This window comes from Synchiropus splendidus, chromosome 2 (assembly GCF_027744825.2).
Source record: "Synchiropus splendidus isolate RoL2022-P1 chromosome 2, RoL_Sspl_1.0, whole genome shotgun sequence".
In the NCBI taxonomy this organism is placed as follows: Eukaryota; Metazoa; Chordata; class Actinopteri; order Syngnathiformes; family Callionymidae; genus Synchiropus; species Synchiropus splendidus.
Window position 1 is genome coordinate 31,741,472 of NC_071335.1, and position 19,626 is coordinate 31,761,097.

The 19,626-nt window shown below is 42.4% G+C and overlaps 1 protein-coding gene across 1 annotated transcript; it reads right to left on the bottom strand.

Moving 5' to 3' along the window:
* Positions 1 to 1,092: 1,092 nt before the first annotated feature.
* LOC128754981 (adhesion G protein-coupled receptor E5-like) lies at positions 1,093 to 19,325 on the bottom strand. The gene is made up of 17 exons (XM_053858042.1): positions 18,838 to 19,325; positions 16,436 to 16,510; positions 14,701 to 14,850; positions 14,515 to 14,637; positions 10,032 to 10,175; positions 9,737 to 9,780; positions 9,240 to 9,341; positions 9,024 to 9,177; positions 8,833 to 8,952; positions 8,558 to 8,757; positions 8,332 to 8,499; positions 7,451 to 7,645; positions 5,743 to 5,960; positions 5,471 to 5,629; positions 3,247 to 3,415; positions 2,735 to 2,836; positions 1,093 to 2,670 (listed from the first exon to the last, which is right to left on the bottom strand). The coding sequence occupies exons 1-17, from the start codon at positions 18,866 to 18,868 to the stop codon at positions 2,629 to 2,631; spliced, it is 2,196 nt and encodes a 731-aa protein (XP_053714017.1). The 5' UTR covers positions 18,869 to 19,325; the 3' UTR covers positions 1,093 to 2,628.
* Positions 19,326 to 19,626: the final 301 nt, after the last annotated feature.

The following is a 19,626-nucleotide window of genomic DNA, read 5'->3' on the forward strand; positions in this document are numbered from 1 at the left end:
TATGTTATCGGTTTTCACGAGTATTACAAAGAGGTATTTAACTTTATCTATACAACTTTAAATGTGTGAGCAGCGGGAAATACACATGAATATATCGGCCGGTCAATATCTGTGCATCTGATACAGAGCATCCGTCTCTGGTGGGTGTGTGTGTGTGTGTGTGATGAAGCACTTCAACTCTGTGTCAGGCGGTTCAACGTGACACATTTCATAGAGAGGATCGATGATTTACAGGCATCTATTTATTAATATCACGCGATTCAGGTCCTGAAAAATGAGAAATAATATTAAATTGCTGTCATTTAGCGGCCAGAGTCAACCACTGAAACTCTTGATGATAAATCTTATAGAAAACTTGAGCTTCTCTGGCAGATGCTTCCTAATATTGAGTGTTTTCCTTGCTTCATGCCAAAAGATTTTTGGCAGAATTTGCTCTCTTTATTATGTTGCCTCAGTCCCTATCCCCAAGGACCCCAACTATTTGTTTCAAAAACTAACACAGTCTTGTGCTGAGTTGGTTGGGGGGCTTGCAAAAAAAAGAAATGGTGAACTCTGGTATTTCATTTGTGAGATGTGCGCCGAACTTAAGAGGTTGCATGTGACTTAGAGTGGTCAGTGCATGTTCCTGGGAAACGGCCTGGTTCACGTCCGACTCAAGGCTTTTGAATATCAAAATAAATATCAAACAAAATCATATCAAACAAAATAAAATGGCCATTAAAAGTGCTTTTAAAAACCATTCAACGATCCAAAAAGATCCCAATGGGCTTGCGAACTATGGTTCAGGTCAAGGAATGAATCTCACAAAAAAATGTTCTGTCAGATATCAAAATAGATTTGAGTGGAACTGTTGAAAAACAAACTTTTTTTCCAACTATTTAAGAACGAAGAAAAAAATATATGGCTACAGATGGGACACTTTTCTCATGCAGGGTAAAAGGGCTGGCGTTCGAACCCCACTAGGGCTCTCACATCCCATATTATTTCTCTGGTGTCATTGACATTTCATTTTTTTTAAATCCAGAAAGAAAAAAAAATAAACAGACTTCAATAAAATTCAGAAAAAAAAGCTTTAATGAACATCTGAGGTTCATAATTAAAAAAAAATAAAACAACAGTACCAAACAACAGAGTAGAAAAGTCTGTTCATCCACCAACAGTGGGATTCTTACATTCACAAGATGCTGCAAAAGAACATTTACACAATGCAATATTTTCAAAACAGTTCAGTCACACCAAGAATACAATCTCAACCAAGAAAGAGCTCATAGAACAACTTTAACTTAAAGACTAGCTTCACTTAAACAACCAAGAGTGTGACGGAATATTATTGCATGAAAAGAAAGTGCAATAGAATACGCTAACTCGGGTCTGGTCAACAAATTCGGCGGACATATCTCGTGGCAGAATCAGGAGGAACCAGCAAAATAAACAATCTCTCCCAACAAAATTGCAGGAAGAGGGTGGATGGCTCCTGCTGATAAAACATCTAGAGAGTAGCCACAAGTGATTTCAACACTTATTTTGTTCACATACAGTGCAGGCAGGCATGAAGACCCTTCTGAAGTAATGTCGAAGAGTTTGGGATTCTTCCTCTGCGTGTCAAAGAGGTGTCAGAAGCTTCTGTTCAAGCTGAAAGCGCGTCCTCTTCACGAACTATTAAATACAGCAGTGAGCATTTCACATTACACTGCTGATAGGATGAAGCCCCTTTAGTTTCAAGTGCAGTTTTAAGAGACAGTATTGCAAAGCAACTGGCGCATGTCGCCACCCAGCTTTGTCGCGAGTGAATCTCTCGCCATATAAAGGTCAACGTTTCGCTGACTTGATGCACTGCTAGTACAATGTACTTCATTATGTTTTCCTGTTCTGCTACTATTTTTCAAATTTGTACGTGACATACTGTTGGCTGGTGGATGAGGCCTGATAATGGTAAAGCATGAAAGAGGAAGGAACCTCATCTGATACAACGCGCCTCTGAATATAAACAATGATGTCATGACGTCACCAGGTGTGGCGTCATCATCAGACCGACTACTTCTACTTCACTCTTGACCGCTGAAAAAACAAATCTGATGGAGTCAGTTATTTCAGAAAAATTGCCATGTCTGCGGTTCCCATCAATTTAAAAAAAAGCAAGATGCTTGCTACTTACAGGTTAAAGCCAGTGAAGCATTTAAGCTCCTCCCATCGGGACTACGATGAAAGAGCGAACAATGAGACAGTGGACACGGCAGAAAATTCATCATAGAATTACAGCATGTCTACTTCTGGCAGCTTATCAAATGACTCTTTTCACACGGCACTAGTAAAATGTCCTCCAACTCTGACCAACTTGCACAGATTTAAACACTGTTGTGTTTCCGAAATTCAACGCCAGCCATTGTGAAAGCACAGCATTCAGATGCAATTCACGTCAACATGGTCCCTTTAGCACGGAGGCTTCATAAATAAGTAACATTCTGATGGTGGTTCATGTCATGCCTCGCAGTATTTTGACTCTTTTGCTTTGGTGCTGTGAGCAAATGATTCCCTTTGATAAACACAAGATAAAAGACTTCTACTTGATTCTCCCAGAAGATGTTGCCCAATGTTTTTACTATCAATCTGTGGAGTAAAGGGAGGGCTTCATATTTGGGATTCTCCAGTGTGCTGCCCGCTTCTAGAGCCCTGAGGAGAAGTGGTGAAGAGTCAATATAAACAGCAACAGATGGAGGGCAGTAGATGTTCTTACCTGCGACTGGCTGCTGGAGGGGTTTGTGCTGCTGAAGTCGGAGTACCTCTTCTTCTGTGGTGTGCAGATGCAGGAGAAGAAGTTGGCGTATTCATCTCTCACCTGTAGGGAGCAGCAGACAGCTGTTAAAAACTACTCAGTATTGTTAGTGGCTTTATCAGATACAAGTACTGTTTCAGGGGAAAGTGAAGAGGAGGAGGAGCTGGGGAGAAGAGTCAGACGAAGCAAGACAGAATACATGAGTGAGGATGCAGCAGTGTATGGAGTGAAAAGATGAGTATTTGGCCTCAACTATTCGGAGTAAGGGACGATAAAGGGGGGGTGAAGAGGAGGGTGTAGGCAGGGTGGAACAAGGGGAGCTTTGTAGGATGGTGGTGAGAGCCACTGTGGTGCATGGTTCAGAGACACAAAGACAGGATGCTGAGTTAGAAATGTCAGAATCAGGAGAGCAAGATCAGAAATGAGGACTTCAGAGGGAGGTGTTTGGAGGAGAGGCTCCTCCAGAGACTCACCTGTTTGGACAGCAGGCAGTGCATGACGAAAACCAGCACCCCCTGCAGGCTGTTCAGAATGCTGAAGACATAAGCAGCCACGACGTTGCTCTTATCGTACAGGAAAGTCCCGAACACCCACATGAGACCCAGAACACACATCTGAGCCACTGCAGTCACAGTGAAGGCTCTGAAACAGAGAGACGGCGGACGATTTAATGACTCATGACTTCTCCGTTCAACCGCAAAATGTATAAAGTCCCCAACATCTGAGGGAAGCGACAGATGAAAATATCTGGACGATCAGATTCTAATACCCAGAATCAAACCAACACTACATCATCTTGACGGTTAAATCCATCATCGGCGTCACAGAGTTTAAAAAGCAATCCGAACTGACAAGTCATTATTGCTTTCTAATCTCACTTGGATCCATCTGGGTGTTGTTTTCACACATTTGGCTCGCAGTTTGTTATTAATCGCTAAACTTGACGTGCGAGATGTGTTTGGCAGCCGAGTGGCATTAGAGAGGGTATTATGTTGCCAGGCGAGTGGCAAATATCCCAAATATCAGTCTGCATCTGTTTACCAGCCTCAAGTCTCTGAAGAATGTTTATGACATTTGGGCTGAAAATGGCTGTTTAGAGGAATCATGGCACCAGTACTGTCGCAGTACTAATGTAGGACCTGCAGTATGTAAGAGTAAAGAAGCGGAATAAGATGTAGTAGTTCTAGACCTAATAGTAGTAGTAGTAGTTGTTGTCGTGGTAGAAAAGAGGATGGAAATGAGGTAAATAACACCAATAATAATATTAGTATTAGACATGACAGCTGTGGAAATAGCGGTAGTACTATTAGTCGTGGCAGTAGAAGTACCAGTAATAGCAGGGAAAGCTATTATATCCTCTCGTAGAGCTATTAGTACTAATAACAGTTGTAGTAGGAGTAAACAAAGTGGACCTAGACGCGGTTATAGTACCAGTATTTGTAGTAGTGATAGAGTTGAGGTAAGTTAGGTAGTTGTACTAGTCAAGAAGAGAAGTAATAAAAAGCAAAAAAAAAATGTAAATCTATTTATTCGGGCCGAAAATGTGATGTGATAGTAAAGAAGCTGGATTAGTAAAATAAGATATAGCAGTTCTAGAGTAGTTGTTGTGGTAGAAAAGATCATGTAAACAAGGTAAATAACAACAATAATAATATTAGTATTAGACATGACAGCTGAGGAAATAGCGGTAGTACTATTAGTCGTGGCAGTAGTAGTGCCAGTAATAGCAGGGAATGCGATTATATCCTCTAGCAGAGCTAGTAGTACTAATAATAGTAGTAGTATCAGTAAACAAAGTGGACCTAGACGCAGTTATAGTGCTTGTATTTGTAGTAGTGATAGAGTTGAGGTAAGTTAGGTAGTTGTACTAGTCAAGAAGAGAAGTAGTAAAAAGCAAAACTGTAGATCTATTGATGGGTGGAGTAACGTCAGTGACAGTAGAGGGGATAGTAGTTGTTCTCCTCAGGGGTAGCAAACATAGTCATAAGAGCTATAGATGCAGCAGAAGCCACAGTGTTCATAGAAAATTTAAAACTCCTATTGTGAAGTTTCCGCTATGGAAGTATCGTAGCAGTACGTAGTTGTGATGGTATGAGTAATATTTCTTCAAATGATGAAACTGAGGTTGTGGTATTGAAGTAGTACTGTACTAGTAGCGACTTTTCTAGCAGGGGCATATGGAGAGCTTAAAAGTAGCATGAAAGTGGGGCAAGTAACAGTAGCTGCAGGAGAAGAGGCATTAAATGCAGGGTTAGAAGCTTGCAGTAATAAGTACTTCAGTGAATTCACAGTCTTTTTATGAGAGGTTGTGCAGCCTAATTCCTACTGATGCTGGTGTTGTAGTAGCAGTAACAGGAGTTGCCTTTGAAGTGTCAAAAGTGGAGAATAAGCTTGAAGAGAAAGAGCAAATAAAAAGGACACGCAGCGCAGGCAGTGAGTGTTCGGACATAAATGTTTCCATATGTCCCACTTCAGAGTGATAATGAGGAAAGTAGCAGCAGCTGAGGGACCAGCACCTCATGAAAGCGCAAACAAGCAAAACTTTTTTACACAATTTTCCAATAAACGCACACATTCTTTCCATTTGCTGCCCCTGGCCCCGGCTCCCGCAGGCCACAGAACACAAACCACGGGGGCAGCAAATACAGCCAGAATGCTCAAATGTTAATTCCACCAATGCAACTTGAAGCCACCAACTTGATTTTGTTGAGCTTGGAGAGGTCTGGGTTGAGGCTGCTGAATTTCTGGGCGAGCTTCCAGACGGTGACGATAAAGAAGAAGACGTTGAGGAAGATGATGAAGCACACGGGGCCAAAGAAACTCCAGATGAGGCCGTCATCCAGGGACAACCAGCAGCTGCGGAGAGGAGGGGGAGGCATGAGCGCACTCTTACGTCAGCGCAGCAGATAACAGACGCAAATGTGTGTCTGCTGGTGTAACCCGCAGTTAAACACACTAACACAACGTACTACTGCTGCGTGCCGTATCCCTTGGGTCTGGAGATGGCAGAGATGATGACAATAGCCAGAGGGGCCCCATAACCCACGAGGTACAAGTACAGGGGCTGGATTGTGGCATTGAAGACCCGGACCACCATGCGGTACAGCTGGACGCCCTCCAGAAGCATCCAGGCGAAGACTCCTAAGAAGAATAAATGAAGCATTGCCGCGACGAACCTGCAGCCTCCCTGAAAGGAATGCAAACCGTCAGTAAAGGAAAAGGTGCTGCTGCTCCACTGCCTAGTTGAACCATACACGGTGATCTTTTTTTATCTAATATGAGGTCCGCAGTTATTTATTGTTATTATTTATTGTAATACAAATAAAATACTGTAAAAAGGACCACAGTTCTTAAGTTTCTGACCACTTACCTTCCAGCTTATAACAAGGCCATTGAATGCGGAAAAACTGTGCACTTCACTTCAAAGTCTTTGATCAAACTGAAGTTAGTCTCACACTCTTCTCAAGTCTCAAACTTGAGGCAGCCCTGTTTTTGTGGATTTAAATATTCAATAACGTTTCTTTTTTTATTGTTTAAAAAAAATCAGAGAGCAGATGAAGCTCCTCTCAATGCATAATAGTGGTGAAACGTCTTGTTAGCACTGATCGCTGTATGAACGTTTAAATAGCCGCCTCAACCTGATCAGATCTTTTCTATATTATCCTGTTTTATGTCCTGTATTTTATTGACCGTAATTTCCAGACCACCAGCCGCTACTTTTTTCTTGCGGTCTGAATCCTGAGGCTTACAGAACGATGTGGCTGATAAATGGAGTAAAGCGTCAAGTATTGACTAAGTATTGAGCCTTATCGCAACAAAACAATGAAGTTTTATTGACCTTAAAGCGCACAAAATGCACTTTTTTTTTGCCCACATTTCTGCAACTCCGCCAACAGAGCCGAGATCCTGGAGGACTGGAGACAAGAAGCAGCAGCTGAGTCCAGCAGTGGTGTCTGAACTTCGGACACATGGGCAAAAACAGCGCATTTTGAGCGCTTTAATGTAAATAAAAGATGAGAGGAGTTCATGATTCAAGTTCAGAACATTGCCCAGTTTCTTTCATGAGTCAGTCTCCATGCTGGACCCCGTTTTCAAAACTAGTGATCCTCATGCAGTTTTAAGCCTGGTGCACCACTGATCTTTCTACAGCGCATACAGCACCACTGCACCCGCGAATGATAGACCGGTTACAAATCTTGCTTTACAGGCACAACAGTGAAAAATGTTTTCACTTGCTTGACCATGAAGGTGGACGACGGCTAGGCCTTCAGTGAGCGAGAACCAAGGACATGTTATGAGGATATCACATAAATGTGAGCCCATAAAAATGAGTTTTTATCAGGTGGTTTTAAAGGTGGCAGTGCATGTTGTATTTCGGATCTCTCTTTTAGCATCCGGCTTGTTCACTTGAACTTTTCATCTCTTCACCCAATGTGATTACTTCAAGATTTTCTAGGTCTCACGCCATCAAGTCCATCCATTTGGACACAAGTTATGCACTCGCTGCAGACGTAAACTGAATTAAGTTGATTCTTGCATACTGCACGGCCCCAGGGACCATCACATAAACTCATAAGAGTCCTCTGCTATGTGCTGTGTAAACATTAGGACGAGTGGAAAGAGTCAAACTGAGTAAACAGTACAGTGGACCCGGGTACAGACGTCACAAGGACGCACCTCCGGATTGGTTTGAGTGATGCCGACCAGGAAGATGAGATCGGCCAGGAAGAGGCAGATACACAGGTGGAGGTGGATGGTGGTGCGAGTCCCTTGGATGGAGCGACAGAACTTGAAGGTCAGGATACAGAGCACGAGGCAGATCAGGGAGATGCTGAGTCCGATCTTGGTTATCAGCTGCAGCTCAAAGGTGTGCTTCGAGAGAAAGATGTTTGTCACAAGTTAGACATCATGAATTGAATCCATTTGTTTTGCACAGCGTCTTTGGATCCCTGTTTAACATCAGCATCCACTTTTGTCGGTCTTTTTATCAACATCAACTTTTCCACCAATGTTACACCACAGACTGAGACCTAGGTAGTTGAATCTAACTAGTATTTTTCAGACAATTACAAAGCTGTTCCATCTGGTTGCACAAAAGTCCAAATCATCGCAAAAGATTGGGAAAAAAAATGTGTTGAAGGAACAATGGCCCTCAGCAAATGTGTGGAGCATGTGTCATATACGAGGAAAACATTATTCTTTGTTCGTGTCCCTTCATATTTAAAAGATCTGGTCTTCTACTCTCTTGAAGCGCACACTTTTGAGAGGAAAACATCTTGATATATGGTGACCTGCCCAGAGAGGTGCAGCAGAGGAGGCCATTTATTAGGAATCCTTAAATAACAGAGCGGGTACAAGTCATGCGCTGAGAAAATCCAGACATCTCAGACGGGGAAGGTTCTGTGGGCGGACTGATCTGTGTGTCAGATCACAAGCTAAGTTACTACCATGGTGGCAAATGATCTGGGTGAGAACATGAATATTAGTCTCGACCTTCATCAACATCTTTAACTCTAACAATTTAGATACATGACTGTTAATGTTCTGAGCCTCCTTACCTCGATGGGCGTGAGCGCCATTAGCACAGCGAAGCTGCTGAGATGTTGACAGGAACACACCGTGTGCGTGGCATTAGAGCGGAGCTGATCACATCCGTCCTTGGACCAGACGCTCTGGTCGCTCCAGTAAGCACAGACGAAGCTCACTTCAGATGACTGGTCTGCGTCCTAAAAGAATGTCACATGTTTTGTTGTGTTGTTTTAGGTCACATATTTGAGCATCTACCTGTAGATGGCGCAATGTAATTTCGACAGGATGGCTCAAGTTCTCAGTGGAGGGATTGGAGACCACGACTGACACCACTCTGGAGAAGACCTGATAGGTGGGTTTCACTTCGTCCTCCTCGTGTCCTTGCAGCACGTGGAAGGATTGGTTGAGAGAGCTCTCAAGGTTCTTGTAGCTCAGCAGTGCAGCCAGAGTGAACCCTGTAAAATGTTGTACGTGTTACTGTAAGTAGCACTGCATGTTTATCCTTCATTTTCAAGGTCGCGGGAGTGTACCAGGATAAGGTCCCAGTCCAGCAGCAACTGTCCAGTCGGTGTCTAGCGAGGCGTTTTCAGTGCTGAGATGGATCGGTCCGGTTGGCGGAGCCGGTCCTCTCTCCATTGCAATTTCAATATCTATTGAAAGAAATGTTCCATCATGGATCTGAGAATAATCTAATGATCAATGACCACTGTGCCCCAGTTACCTGTCTCATTGGTCTCCATCTTGGTGCGGTTGCCTTTGAGCTGAGGCCCGATGAGCCTGACCGAGTTCTCCACTGTACTGAGGAAGACATGCACATCCTCACTGCCTTCCAGCTGACCAGCAGACAGGATCGTCTCAGTGGCTGTAAAAAGTTTCTGTCCAGGACACAGTTCCTTAAAACACGTCTGTTTCTTTGCCTTGTTTTTGGTCTTCTTACCTCCAGCAGTGTGTCTCCATCGGGCTTCAATGGACTCTGGTTGGACAGCGCCAAACAGCTGTTTCTCATCAGAGAGAAAATATTAGCCAGGCCCCCGACGTGCTGGGAGACAGACACTTAATGAGACTTTGACTAATGACTCTGCTGAGTGTTTCTCCTGCTAAAGATCACTCATCAACAGAATGAATGCTTTGCTAGTTAAAATGTGTCACCGTCCTTCTTACTTCCTACATGGCCACTTCACAGGCTCGTGAACCTGCTCCTCTGAAGTAGAAAGGTCTTGGTTCATTGTGACAGACGGCATTGTATTTGAATAAAGATTAAGACTGAGAATGGCTTGACAGTGTCGGAGGAGTGAAGAGCACAGTGGTGAATTCTGATCTAAAGAAGCTCTGCTCAATAGTTGAACTGTGGGACGAGTAAAGGGCAATCCAATCTAATACATGTTTAGAGAGCTGTGGTTGATGGTATGAGGTCGAAATTTTAAAAATACTTACGTCTCCAGAAGCACCGTTCATCTTAAAAGTTTCACAGTCCAGCTCTGGAAAGAGAAAAAAACCATGAGCATAATAAACCATAAAATAGTGATAGCGCTAAAACTTGATGTTATTAACAGTGATATTGTTATTTCAAGCTTTCAGCAACTAGAATAGTGTTAGAGGAAATCCAAATCATGAGGTCGCTGGTCATTGAGTGGCATCCATGATGGATTTTGCAGTTCAATAGGGCTGAAAATTGAGTTTTAAAAACACTGAACAGGGGTGTAATGAGAGGAGTGATCAGATCACACACCTGAACATGGGGTCCTCTGGTTGCCGTAGTTGGTGTATCCTTTTTGACACTTGCACCGGTAGCTCCCAACCACGTTCTTGCACGACCCCTTCTCCCCGCAGATGTCTACGTGTGTCCTCTCCGCTTCCGCACATTCATCGATGTCTGTCGGGTAAGATCAACTCTCACACGTGAATATCATTGAGGCAAATCATTGTTTTACAGTGTGTCTTTTCCTGTTCTCCGTGGTTCCTCTCCCTGTCCTGTGGACTTATTCCGTGCCCTGGACTCTGGTTTCTTCCTCTCCTTTTGCGCTTATGGACATTTGTCTCTGTCTCCCTCTAGTGCTGAGGTTCAGTATCCTTTGTTTTTCCTACGTCCTTCTAGTGTAAAAGTTGAGTGCAATTGTGAATTTTATTATTAAATTTGTTGGACTTGACTCCGGACTCAGTCTCCTTCCTGTTGCATGTGGGTCTCCCATTTGAAATTGTTACAATATTGACATTGGAAAGTTGACGTTTGCGTCCTATACTGACAACAAAGGCAGCCTTCAGCATTGCATGCTGACGCATTCGGTTTTCAACTGAAACTCATCTTCTGCCTTCCATGGCAGCGCAACATGTGTATAAAAAACAGAGGTTGGGGTTATATTATCGCTCCACTCATTAACACAAAATGCTATTTGAAGCCTGCCAATAGAGGTTAGAAATAGCAAGTGACACATTCTAGTCCCGCCCACACTCCCTGTGGAACACAACACAGAAAGGAAAACACTTCTTAAACTCATTGAAACACCAAGTGTATGCCTCAACATCCAAGCCAGACAGCTGCTGTCAGCATAGGAAGCAAAAGTCCACGTTCCCACCATCAATGGTTTGGGGCAGAGAGAGAAAGCAATAAGGCTGGACAACATTATTTAGAAGGCCTGGTGTAGGAGGGAAACAAGAGAGGGCCCTGAACAACCTCCTACATCTGCAAGGAGCCACAGCATTTCCAGCCAGTTCCCTCCTGGATCTGCACTAAACTCCCCAGATACTATCGTGTACAGCAGCTGCAAAACCTCTCAACAAAAGCCTTCATTAAATGAGCTCATAGTTCATCGCAGATGGATCGATGGTTCTATTTCAGTTCCCGTAATGTTGCTTCTCATGACTGCAAATTAATAGTGTCCTCTCTTTGTAGGATGGTTTAGTTAACTAACCAGCCATGTCCTTTTCAGTCAGGCATCACAATGGAAACTAGAAAAGCACTCAGACAGCGCAAACCTCCATCAAGCAGCTTGAGTCTAACCCAACATAATCTCCCAGTGTCAGTATCAAATGCCGAATATGGTCCTATCATTCTATCAGACTGGGATCCAGAACACTCCCAAAATGGAATGTCACCTTCTCTACTCGCAACATTGTTGCCATCAGGTGTCTCTCATGTGGGTCAAAGGCACTATAATTTCATAGAAAACAGAAGACACGTTAAAAGATTCTCTCTCTCTCAACATTATTACAACTAATTTAGTTACAAAAAATAAAAAAAATAGCAGTTTGCTCTCCAGACCACAGGGAACCTTTGTCAGTGCAGAAGATCCTGCTCCACTGATCCCACTGATGCACAAGACACGTGGCAGCTAGGATGATAACAACAACAACAAGCATGGAGGAAGCCCTGAACAAAAGCAGACAAAAGCAGAGAGTTTGCTTTTTTTCAGGGATGTTTTTCACTACACAATGGCCAGAGTTTCCACTACACTGAATGTACTTGAAATTCTTATAAAATTGAAATTCTTATCCAAATATTGTCAAGACATGAAAAGAGCTTCAGTTTAAATAAGGTGATATAAAAACTTGAATATAGACACCATCGTGACTTATTGTGCTGTTGTCAAACTGATGCAAAATAAACAATATTGTGTTGTTTAAATGTATGTATGGCTCCATCATTTGATTCAGTAATATACCAAATTCATTCAAATTGAAAAATGTGGCTTCTTTGCTGCTTTGCTTTTGTGCTTTGTAATGTGATTCAGACTCAGCTTGACAAAACTAAAAACTAAACCAAAGCTGAATAGTCTTTTAGAGGGACTACATTACACTAACGTTGACAAAAGTGAACTTTTCTGACGCAGTGAAGGAGGGAGAGATGGTTCTTATCAGTGGTTATTAGTGGGGCACTAATGTTCAGAAAAGAAAAAAAAAATCCATGTGAGGTCATGAAGAAACATCTAACTGAAGGGTAATGTTGACATCAAGGTCACATAACAACCAGAACACTACACAATCAGCATCATTTTATCGAGACCAGAAAGATATTCAGTGTCACTTACTGTATATGAAAAATTGAAATGACATAATTCACACTTAGTCACACAGACCTATTTTACTTACGCCCTTTTACATTAATGATGTGTCATATGCAGCCGTTTGCAACAGCACACGCACCGAAAAGATTGTTTAGCCTTGAAGTAATAGAACACACGTGTTAACACACTGCTGCTGTTGTCATGAACTGCTACTTTCCATCCACTGCTTCTCTCCTGCTGTTATAAATAGCTGCTGCTGTTGCACTTTAAGCCGGCGGCCTTGAGTCATCATTCATTTTATTGCAACACCTGCTCTCTATTTCCTCCAACAATGAGCCAAGACGCCTGACATGTGAAAGACGTATTGTAAACCAGTGTCACAATCTGCTCCACAGAGACGTGGGCTGCAATTTCAGTAGTGAAATGAGGGCAGGAAGGGTCAAGCCAAATTTGACTCAGAACTTCATCAGTGAAATATATTGTTGCAACCCATTGAAAATGTGCTTTACATTGATCATATTCCCGGAATGAGGTCTAGTTTCATTAAATTAGCCCCTCGGTTATTGGATTACAAAAGCAAACAGATTCATCTGTAACCAAAGCAGGACTCTAGTACTGTACTGCACTGTCTGTTCGTCCACAGCAAGATGAACGTGAACGTGAAACAATGAGCACCTCACGGCTCGGAAAACCGAACTATTGCGTTCAAATTCAAAATTCAAAAATGCATATAAACAGCTGACTGCGACTACTGAGAGAAATTGGATTTCCTCATCGTCTGACTACATGACCTGGATAAAGTGGTTAATAGCTGGACTAAGCTAGATTGTAGCTTGACTGTGTAACCTTATATACAATCGAGAAGTCGTGTGTGTGTGTGTAACCTGATGTGCAGTATGAGTTCCTCAGTCTTAGCCCATGTGTTTTGTAACTTGCGATGATGATTTGTCTTCATCTTCCTCATCTTCACTCATGTGAATCGTAAATTCTCACAAGAAAATAAGACGACGTGGTTTGTAGGTTTAAGGCAGTGTTTTTCAGGCTTTTTCAAGCCATGGCACTTGATTCATTGAAAAATCCCGAGGCACACCACCAAAGGAACCTTGGCCAAAGCGCACTTGTGAAAAACTGTAGCAACTGACACTATATATCATGATTTATTCATGTATTTACTTTTATTTTGAATAACTGTTTCTATGTTATCACTTCTGTTTTGCATGATTTCATTGTAGTTTTGAGTTTCCAGACAAATCCTTAGCATTCTTTGCCTGAACTTCAGCTTCATAAAAAGAATTATTCTTTCTCTCTTCACATTTTGGAGCGCATTTATTTTGTTGTGCATTTCGTTTTTCGCCAACTTTAAAACCACAAAGCAAACTTTGACAGCCCATGAGTATCGATAAAGTTTTGAAGTGACTGTATTGAACCATTGCTCTGATTATTCTGGACCTCCAAAGTTTAACTAGTTCATCGGACAGTCAGCACATGATCACTGTCTCCACAGTTCAATATAGCAGTCTGGAACAGCTCCTCGCTACCTGTCAACTTCGATAGTCTCCTTTACCGTAATGGGAGCCTTAAGTACTGAAGAGGCACCAGCCCTTGTCACGGAGTTGAACTACTTACAGTTCGATTGTCAGTGCACTTCATGTAAACCTGAAGAACTTGAATCGAGCTTTTGTCAACCGCTGTTTGTGTGAAACGGCTACCTTCCTAGCATTTGTTACGTTTTCTTCTTCTCACGATGAGATAAATAAACGAGACAAACCACAGTGACAAGTGAAGCATCAACTTTGGGTCTTCAACCATGGAAAATATGAATGGCATTTCAAAAATAATCCCACACCATGTGTGTTTCCAACAGCACTACGCACTTCAAATGTTTAGCAAGGCCTGCCACAGAGAGCGCCAACCTCTATCACTCATTTACAACTTATGGCCTGAAAAACAAACTGAATGACAAAGAAAGGGTGGCAGCACAGACGTTGACAACTCCTTCAGAAGTGACGTGGCATCAGACAGGGTAGACAGACACGTATATACCGTGTCCTGCCCTAGTTAAACAAAGGAGCGTTCTCAAGTCTGACACATTCAGAGTGTGACACATGCTCTCACGCAAGATGGGGTACAGTGGGTACCCCACTGTAAATGATACAGCTTCACACAAAGTTTGTCTTCTGTTGGTCGACATGTTAAATTCCAGTCTCTCACCTGTACAGTTTCCATCATGAGATCTGGTGAATCCAGAGATACATGAGCACATGTAGCTTCCGATCAGGTTACCACAGGCAGCGAACTGACCGCAGATGCCGTCGACCAGGCACTCGTTCAAATCTAGAAGCAGATGAAGAGCAGATGAGTCGAGGAGTGAACGTGATGAGCTGATGATGGACTCACCTTTGCATTGCCCATCCTGGGCTGTGAAGTTGATCGGGCCCTTCAGATTCTGGTAGCCCTGCTTGCACTGACAGTAGAAGCTGCCTCTCGTGTTGATGCACACCGCATTGATCCCGCACTGCTCCTTGTCTTCCTTGCATTCGTCTATGTCTATAAGTTGAGATCATAGAAATGTTACGACATTCCTTCACACCCATGGCTCTAGTCTGATTGTTTCTCTGTAATTCCTGGAAAACCAGCGCTAAATAAGTGGTGCAGACGTTGAAATATGAGACAATGTAGCGGTTAATTCCTCTTTTGTGGTATTACGGTACAATCCAAATTATTTCATTTACACAGCTAAAACCTTGTGTGGAATTTCAGCCTGCTGCTCCAACATCTTTACCTCTGAGATTTAAGCATAAACCCCTGTCAAAAACGTATTACACTCCAGTTTGTTTGTATCCAGAAATGTGCCAAGGTGAAGTACCCAAAAATGAAGTGGAAAAACCTTCTGAGGTTGCGTAATGGATCTGCTGCTTCTGTCTGAGCAAGTCGGCCAAAGCCACAAATGACAGGAAAGTAAACTAGTGGAAAGGGTTTTGACCCATTGTAATTTGGAACCAAATTATTTTAAATTATTTCTTATCTTATAATCTAACAATCAATTTTTGTCCGCGTAGAGTTGAGGTCGAGGTGGCAGAAGTCGAAGAACAGAAGCCTAGCGTAGGAACAGAGATGTTGCTGGTGGCCTCAGTGAGAATGACCTGAAAGGATGTAGGGCGCCAAAATGCTCCAACAACAAACTAAGAAGGCGCATGAACGTTGCATGTTATCATAACTTATTAGCAAAAGCAAACTGCCCACTGTTAGCATTTACAATAAGATAAACAACTTTTGTCAATCCGCAATCTTGTCCTTTCAATCCCTCCGTATAATCCAGATCACAATCGCAATACAGAACCAGATTTGGATCCCAGGAGAAACATTGTTTTGGAAATGTATGTTGATACTGTCATGCAGGACATTTGCTCCACCCACTAACTGGCAACCGCATCGCACAATGTATTTCAAGATCACATGTCCATTCCAGCCCCAACTGTCGGGCCCCAGCGCAAGGCTAATCTGTTGTGTTTTACTTGCATCAGTGAATCACGGAAACACACACAACTGACGTGCAGTTCTGTAGTGATTGAGTCTTCATGTTCTCTCCATCAGTGGAATCGCTCTCAAATAAAAACTATAGTGATTTTGTGTTTAGTGCTGGTTGGATAAAGGCACAGATCCCCAAAATTCTTGTGTGTGACGTCACTCCGGGATAAGCTTTGAATGTGCGGGGTATCGATTCAGTAGCACACACAGAGTTAACTAACTTTAAATTGTGTTGATCCAGGTTCTGATGATGACACACATCTGACGACTGCGGCTGAAATTGCTTGCTTTATTCCAAGTCTCCTTCGCTGCTGATGTAAATATTGTTTGTGCTGTTTAAATGAAGTTCCAGTTGCTGTATAAAATGAACATCTATGATTCTAATAAAATAAATTTTTCATTCTTGCCTTTGTAATGATACATAACATTAAAATATACGATAAAATATTGTCATTTTTTAAATGTTATAGTGCAGTATCATCAGTTTGTAGCTAAAACAGTGTTTATGGTAACAAGTGATCAGAGGCTAAATAAACTCTTTTTCTATTTGTGTAATGTTGTGTAACAGCAGGGAAACACGTTGATAAAAAAAAATTGTCTTTACCCGTGCAAGTTCCTCCTTTTGAGACGAACCCTCTTCCACAATCTGAGCAACATTTATGAAAGCTGCACAGCAACACTGTGGAGACACAAAGGTTTTTCTTTTCAAAACAGTCGATAAATACGAAAGAAAGTACAACAATGTCATAATACCTCAAGATCAATAATGAACATGAAGAATATTGAAGTTTCAACACTTCTGCCATAGCTCAGTTATCATGGAAGCCTTGGTCTGGACCAGTCATGTAGTGAGCTTCTTGTCACAGACGCACTCACAAGACATGCATTTCAGACCTCCACCCTCCACCAGATTCTATTCTGGATTCCACCTATTTATAAGTCCCAAGACATTATGTTAAAACGCTCAACGTATCATTAAGCGCACGGTCCTGCTCTGCTCCTGGTTGTTAGGGCTTATTTTCCTTAGTTGCACCCATGACAACAACACACGGTCACACACACACACACATTCATTGGATGTGAGTTCATAAATGCTGCAGCGTTTCTGTGTCTGTTCCCTCATGACAATGAGCTGTCTGTTCAGGGTTGAGAATGGAGCGTCTGCACTACAACACACTGTTAAAATGAGGAAATGTGCTGGTAACTTTAGGACAGAAGACACTGTGATCAAGAGGACAGAGAAAGAGGAAGTGATGAAAGGGCATAAGTCGCAGCTAGGTCACATGGTCATGCTGGATATACAGGCATGTTTGACACTGCATGTGTTCCTGTGTTAAGTGGCAAGAAAAAATGGCCTCCTGGGGCAGAAACCTTAAGAGAACCGGGCCCAGGAAGCAGTGAAGTCAGATGGTAGTTATGTTTATATGTGAGCACCGCTATGGCGTGTAGTAAAGATTCTTTTAACACAGGCAATACTGTCTGGATATTGGGAACGGGGCTAATATACCACTCATGTATTGGTTCACAGTGTTTCAAATGTAATGCGCAACCAGTGAAGCGAGTTTTGCCCAAACTAAGTGTCATTTTTTTATGTTGAGGCACAGCGTCTGAGTGTAACACAACTTCTAATCTAACTTCAGTACTTTAAAGACCAAGCAGGTTATGTGAAACAAAGTTCCAAAAATTAAATAAATAAATAAATAAATACATTTTTGAAGGGTGGGTTCCACAGGAATTTCCTTAAAATAAAAAACATAAGATATAAATCTAAGCGTATTGGGAGTATTGGGAGGCGTCTAAAACTAAAGCTTCACCCCTCGAAGAGTTCTTCATCCCAGCGACAGTAGCTTATACAGCTTGTTATGCATAACTGAAAATGAATAAGCGGCCCAGACTATCGCTGCTTCTACTGTGGCTATCCAAAGATCTGGTTACAGCTGGTTGCCTCCTGAGTATTCCTCGAAGCAGATAGAGCCACCACTCTGAGTCAGGAATATGTTTGTTACAGACGCATTCGTCGTGATACCACCACATATTGGACAGATGTATGTAAGAAATTTATGTCTGTAATTGAATTTAAGCAGTCAGCAGATTTCTCACCTCCAAAATGTCCATTGTAGTTGTGTTTTTGACTCAAGAACATCTGGGGGAGAAGAGTTCTTAGCAGCTAAAATGTAATCAAGATAGACGCTGCGTGACCCTGAGCAGACAGAGGAGGCATAAACTGAAGATATAGAATGTAAATATCAGGGCTAAGAGTTTGACATAGGGGCCCCTCGGTTAACTTCCAATGAATGATGGTACTGTAAGTGCGCAACAGAATATCTAAATCCGCAGATTGCATACTTAAGTTAAAGATTTCAAGCGATTTATCTTTGGAGAATCTCTGATAGGATGTAGTTTCTGCATCACAGTCAGTCAAACTAAAACTCAGATTTTATTGGACCGCATGAAGCCGTCCACCACCAGGGTCAGGAGTTACACCCGATCCCATGTTCCCTTGACGTGAAAAACCTTCGTTCCCACATTTCCACACTTGAAAACATCATCATTCACTTCAGTTGTCAGCCACCAATTCTGAAGTTAAATGACATTAAATGGAACGCTTGTGACTGTTATTAAAGGCAACAATAATCCTGTTGGATGTGAATATTTCTGCTTAATGGGAAGCCTTGTGAAATAGTCCTGTGATGTTTTTATTAGTCATCGGTTGACCGCGACAAGACGCAGCAGTCCTGTTTGTGTTAGGGTTAGTAGAAATGAAATGTTTCACAATACTGAATTGAGTTTGGTTTTGGCTTGACATCAAAACAAAAACTAACAACACATTGAATTAATCTGTCTTAAATGTCTGGATGTTGTAGACCTTCTACTTGTTTCACTTTCCAAAACTTGAGGCCGACGTCTGATGGTTTGATAAACAGTTCATTCATCCAACGTTTCTTCACTTCATCTGGTCAGCTGACTCAAACATCACAACCGAACAGTCTTTTACAGTGAACTTACCAAAAATCACTAGTGCTTTTCGTCTCTCCATCTCAAGAAAAAATATCACTGCTGAGAAGCGAAAATGAAAATAAACCTATCAAAAGAAAAGCTTCTGAAATCCCCAAACAAAAGAGAAAATCTGAACTGAAAAGTAAATCCTTGTGAGTGAGTGAGCCAGTCTCCGCGGCTGAGTGAACTGGACCTTCAACAACTTTCCCTCCTCACAGATTCAGACTGATCACGCCTCTGTCTGTGGTCGCCACCCCTTCTTTCCCTCTTTCTTTCCTCACTTATCATACAGCCTTTGCTTCTCTCTTTCTTTCGGGACTCCATTTATTGGTCTTTTTTTTCCCTTTCGTATCTTTCCATCCGAGCACATTTCACACAGTGACAACATATCACATTGCCTGAACAAAACCCTCCTCTGTCTTTCACGTCTGCTCCGCTCCAGCGAGCTCTAATTCAGGAGCTATTCACCATGCTCTCATGAGAGGCTGAGGAGGAGGGGGCAACTCTGAGGAGTGGGTGATGACTAACATGCACTCTAAACAGCTGCTGCTCTCTTTGCCTTTTGCCAGTAAGTAATCTTATATCCCTTCTTCTACGACTGCGTCTCCGCCCCCTCTCTTCCTCCTCCACCGAAGAAACAGCCCCTCACCTCATTCCACCGGAGGTTGCTCTGCATTTTCTCAGACTCCCACGCTGACGTTACACACGCTGGATTTGGACATTGGACGACCTCCAATAAAGAAAATCCCTTGACATGACGGCTGAAGCGAGAGGGTGGACCAGAATTGTTTCAAGGAC

What these genes read in the sequence shown, in the direction of transcription:
- LOC128754981 (XM_053858042.1), bottom strand. Translation starts at nt 18,868, where the DNA reads ATGGAGAGACGAAAAGCACTAGTGATTTTTG. An exon ending in GATGGAGACCAATGAGACAG is followed by an intron (nt 8,953 to 9,023) that starts GTAACTGGGGCA and finishes TTCTTTCAATAG; the next exon opens with ATATTGAAATTGCAATGGAG. An exon ending in TCACTCAAACCAATCCGGAG is followed by an intron (nt 5,961 to 7,450) that starts GTGCGTCCTTGT and finishes CATTCCTTTCAG; the next exon opens with GGAGGCTGCAGGTTCGTCGC.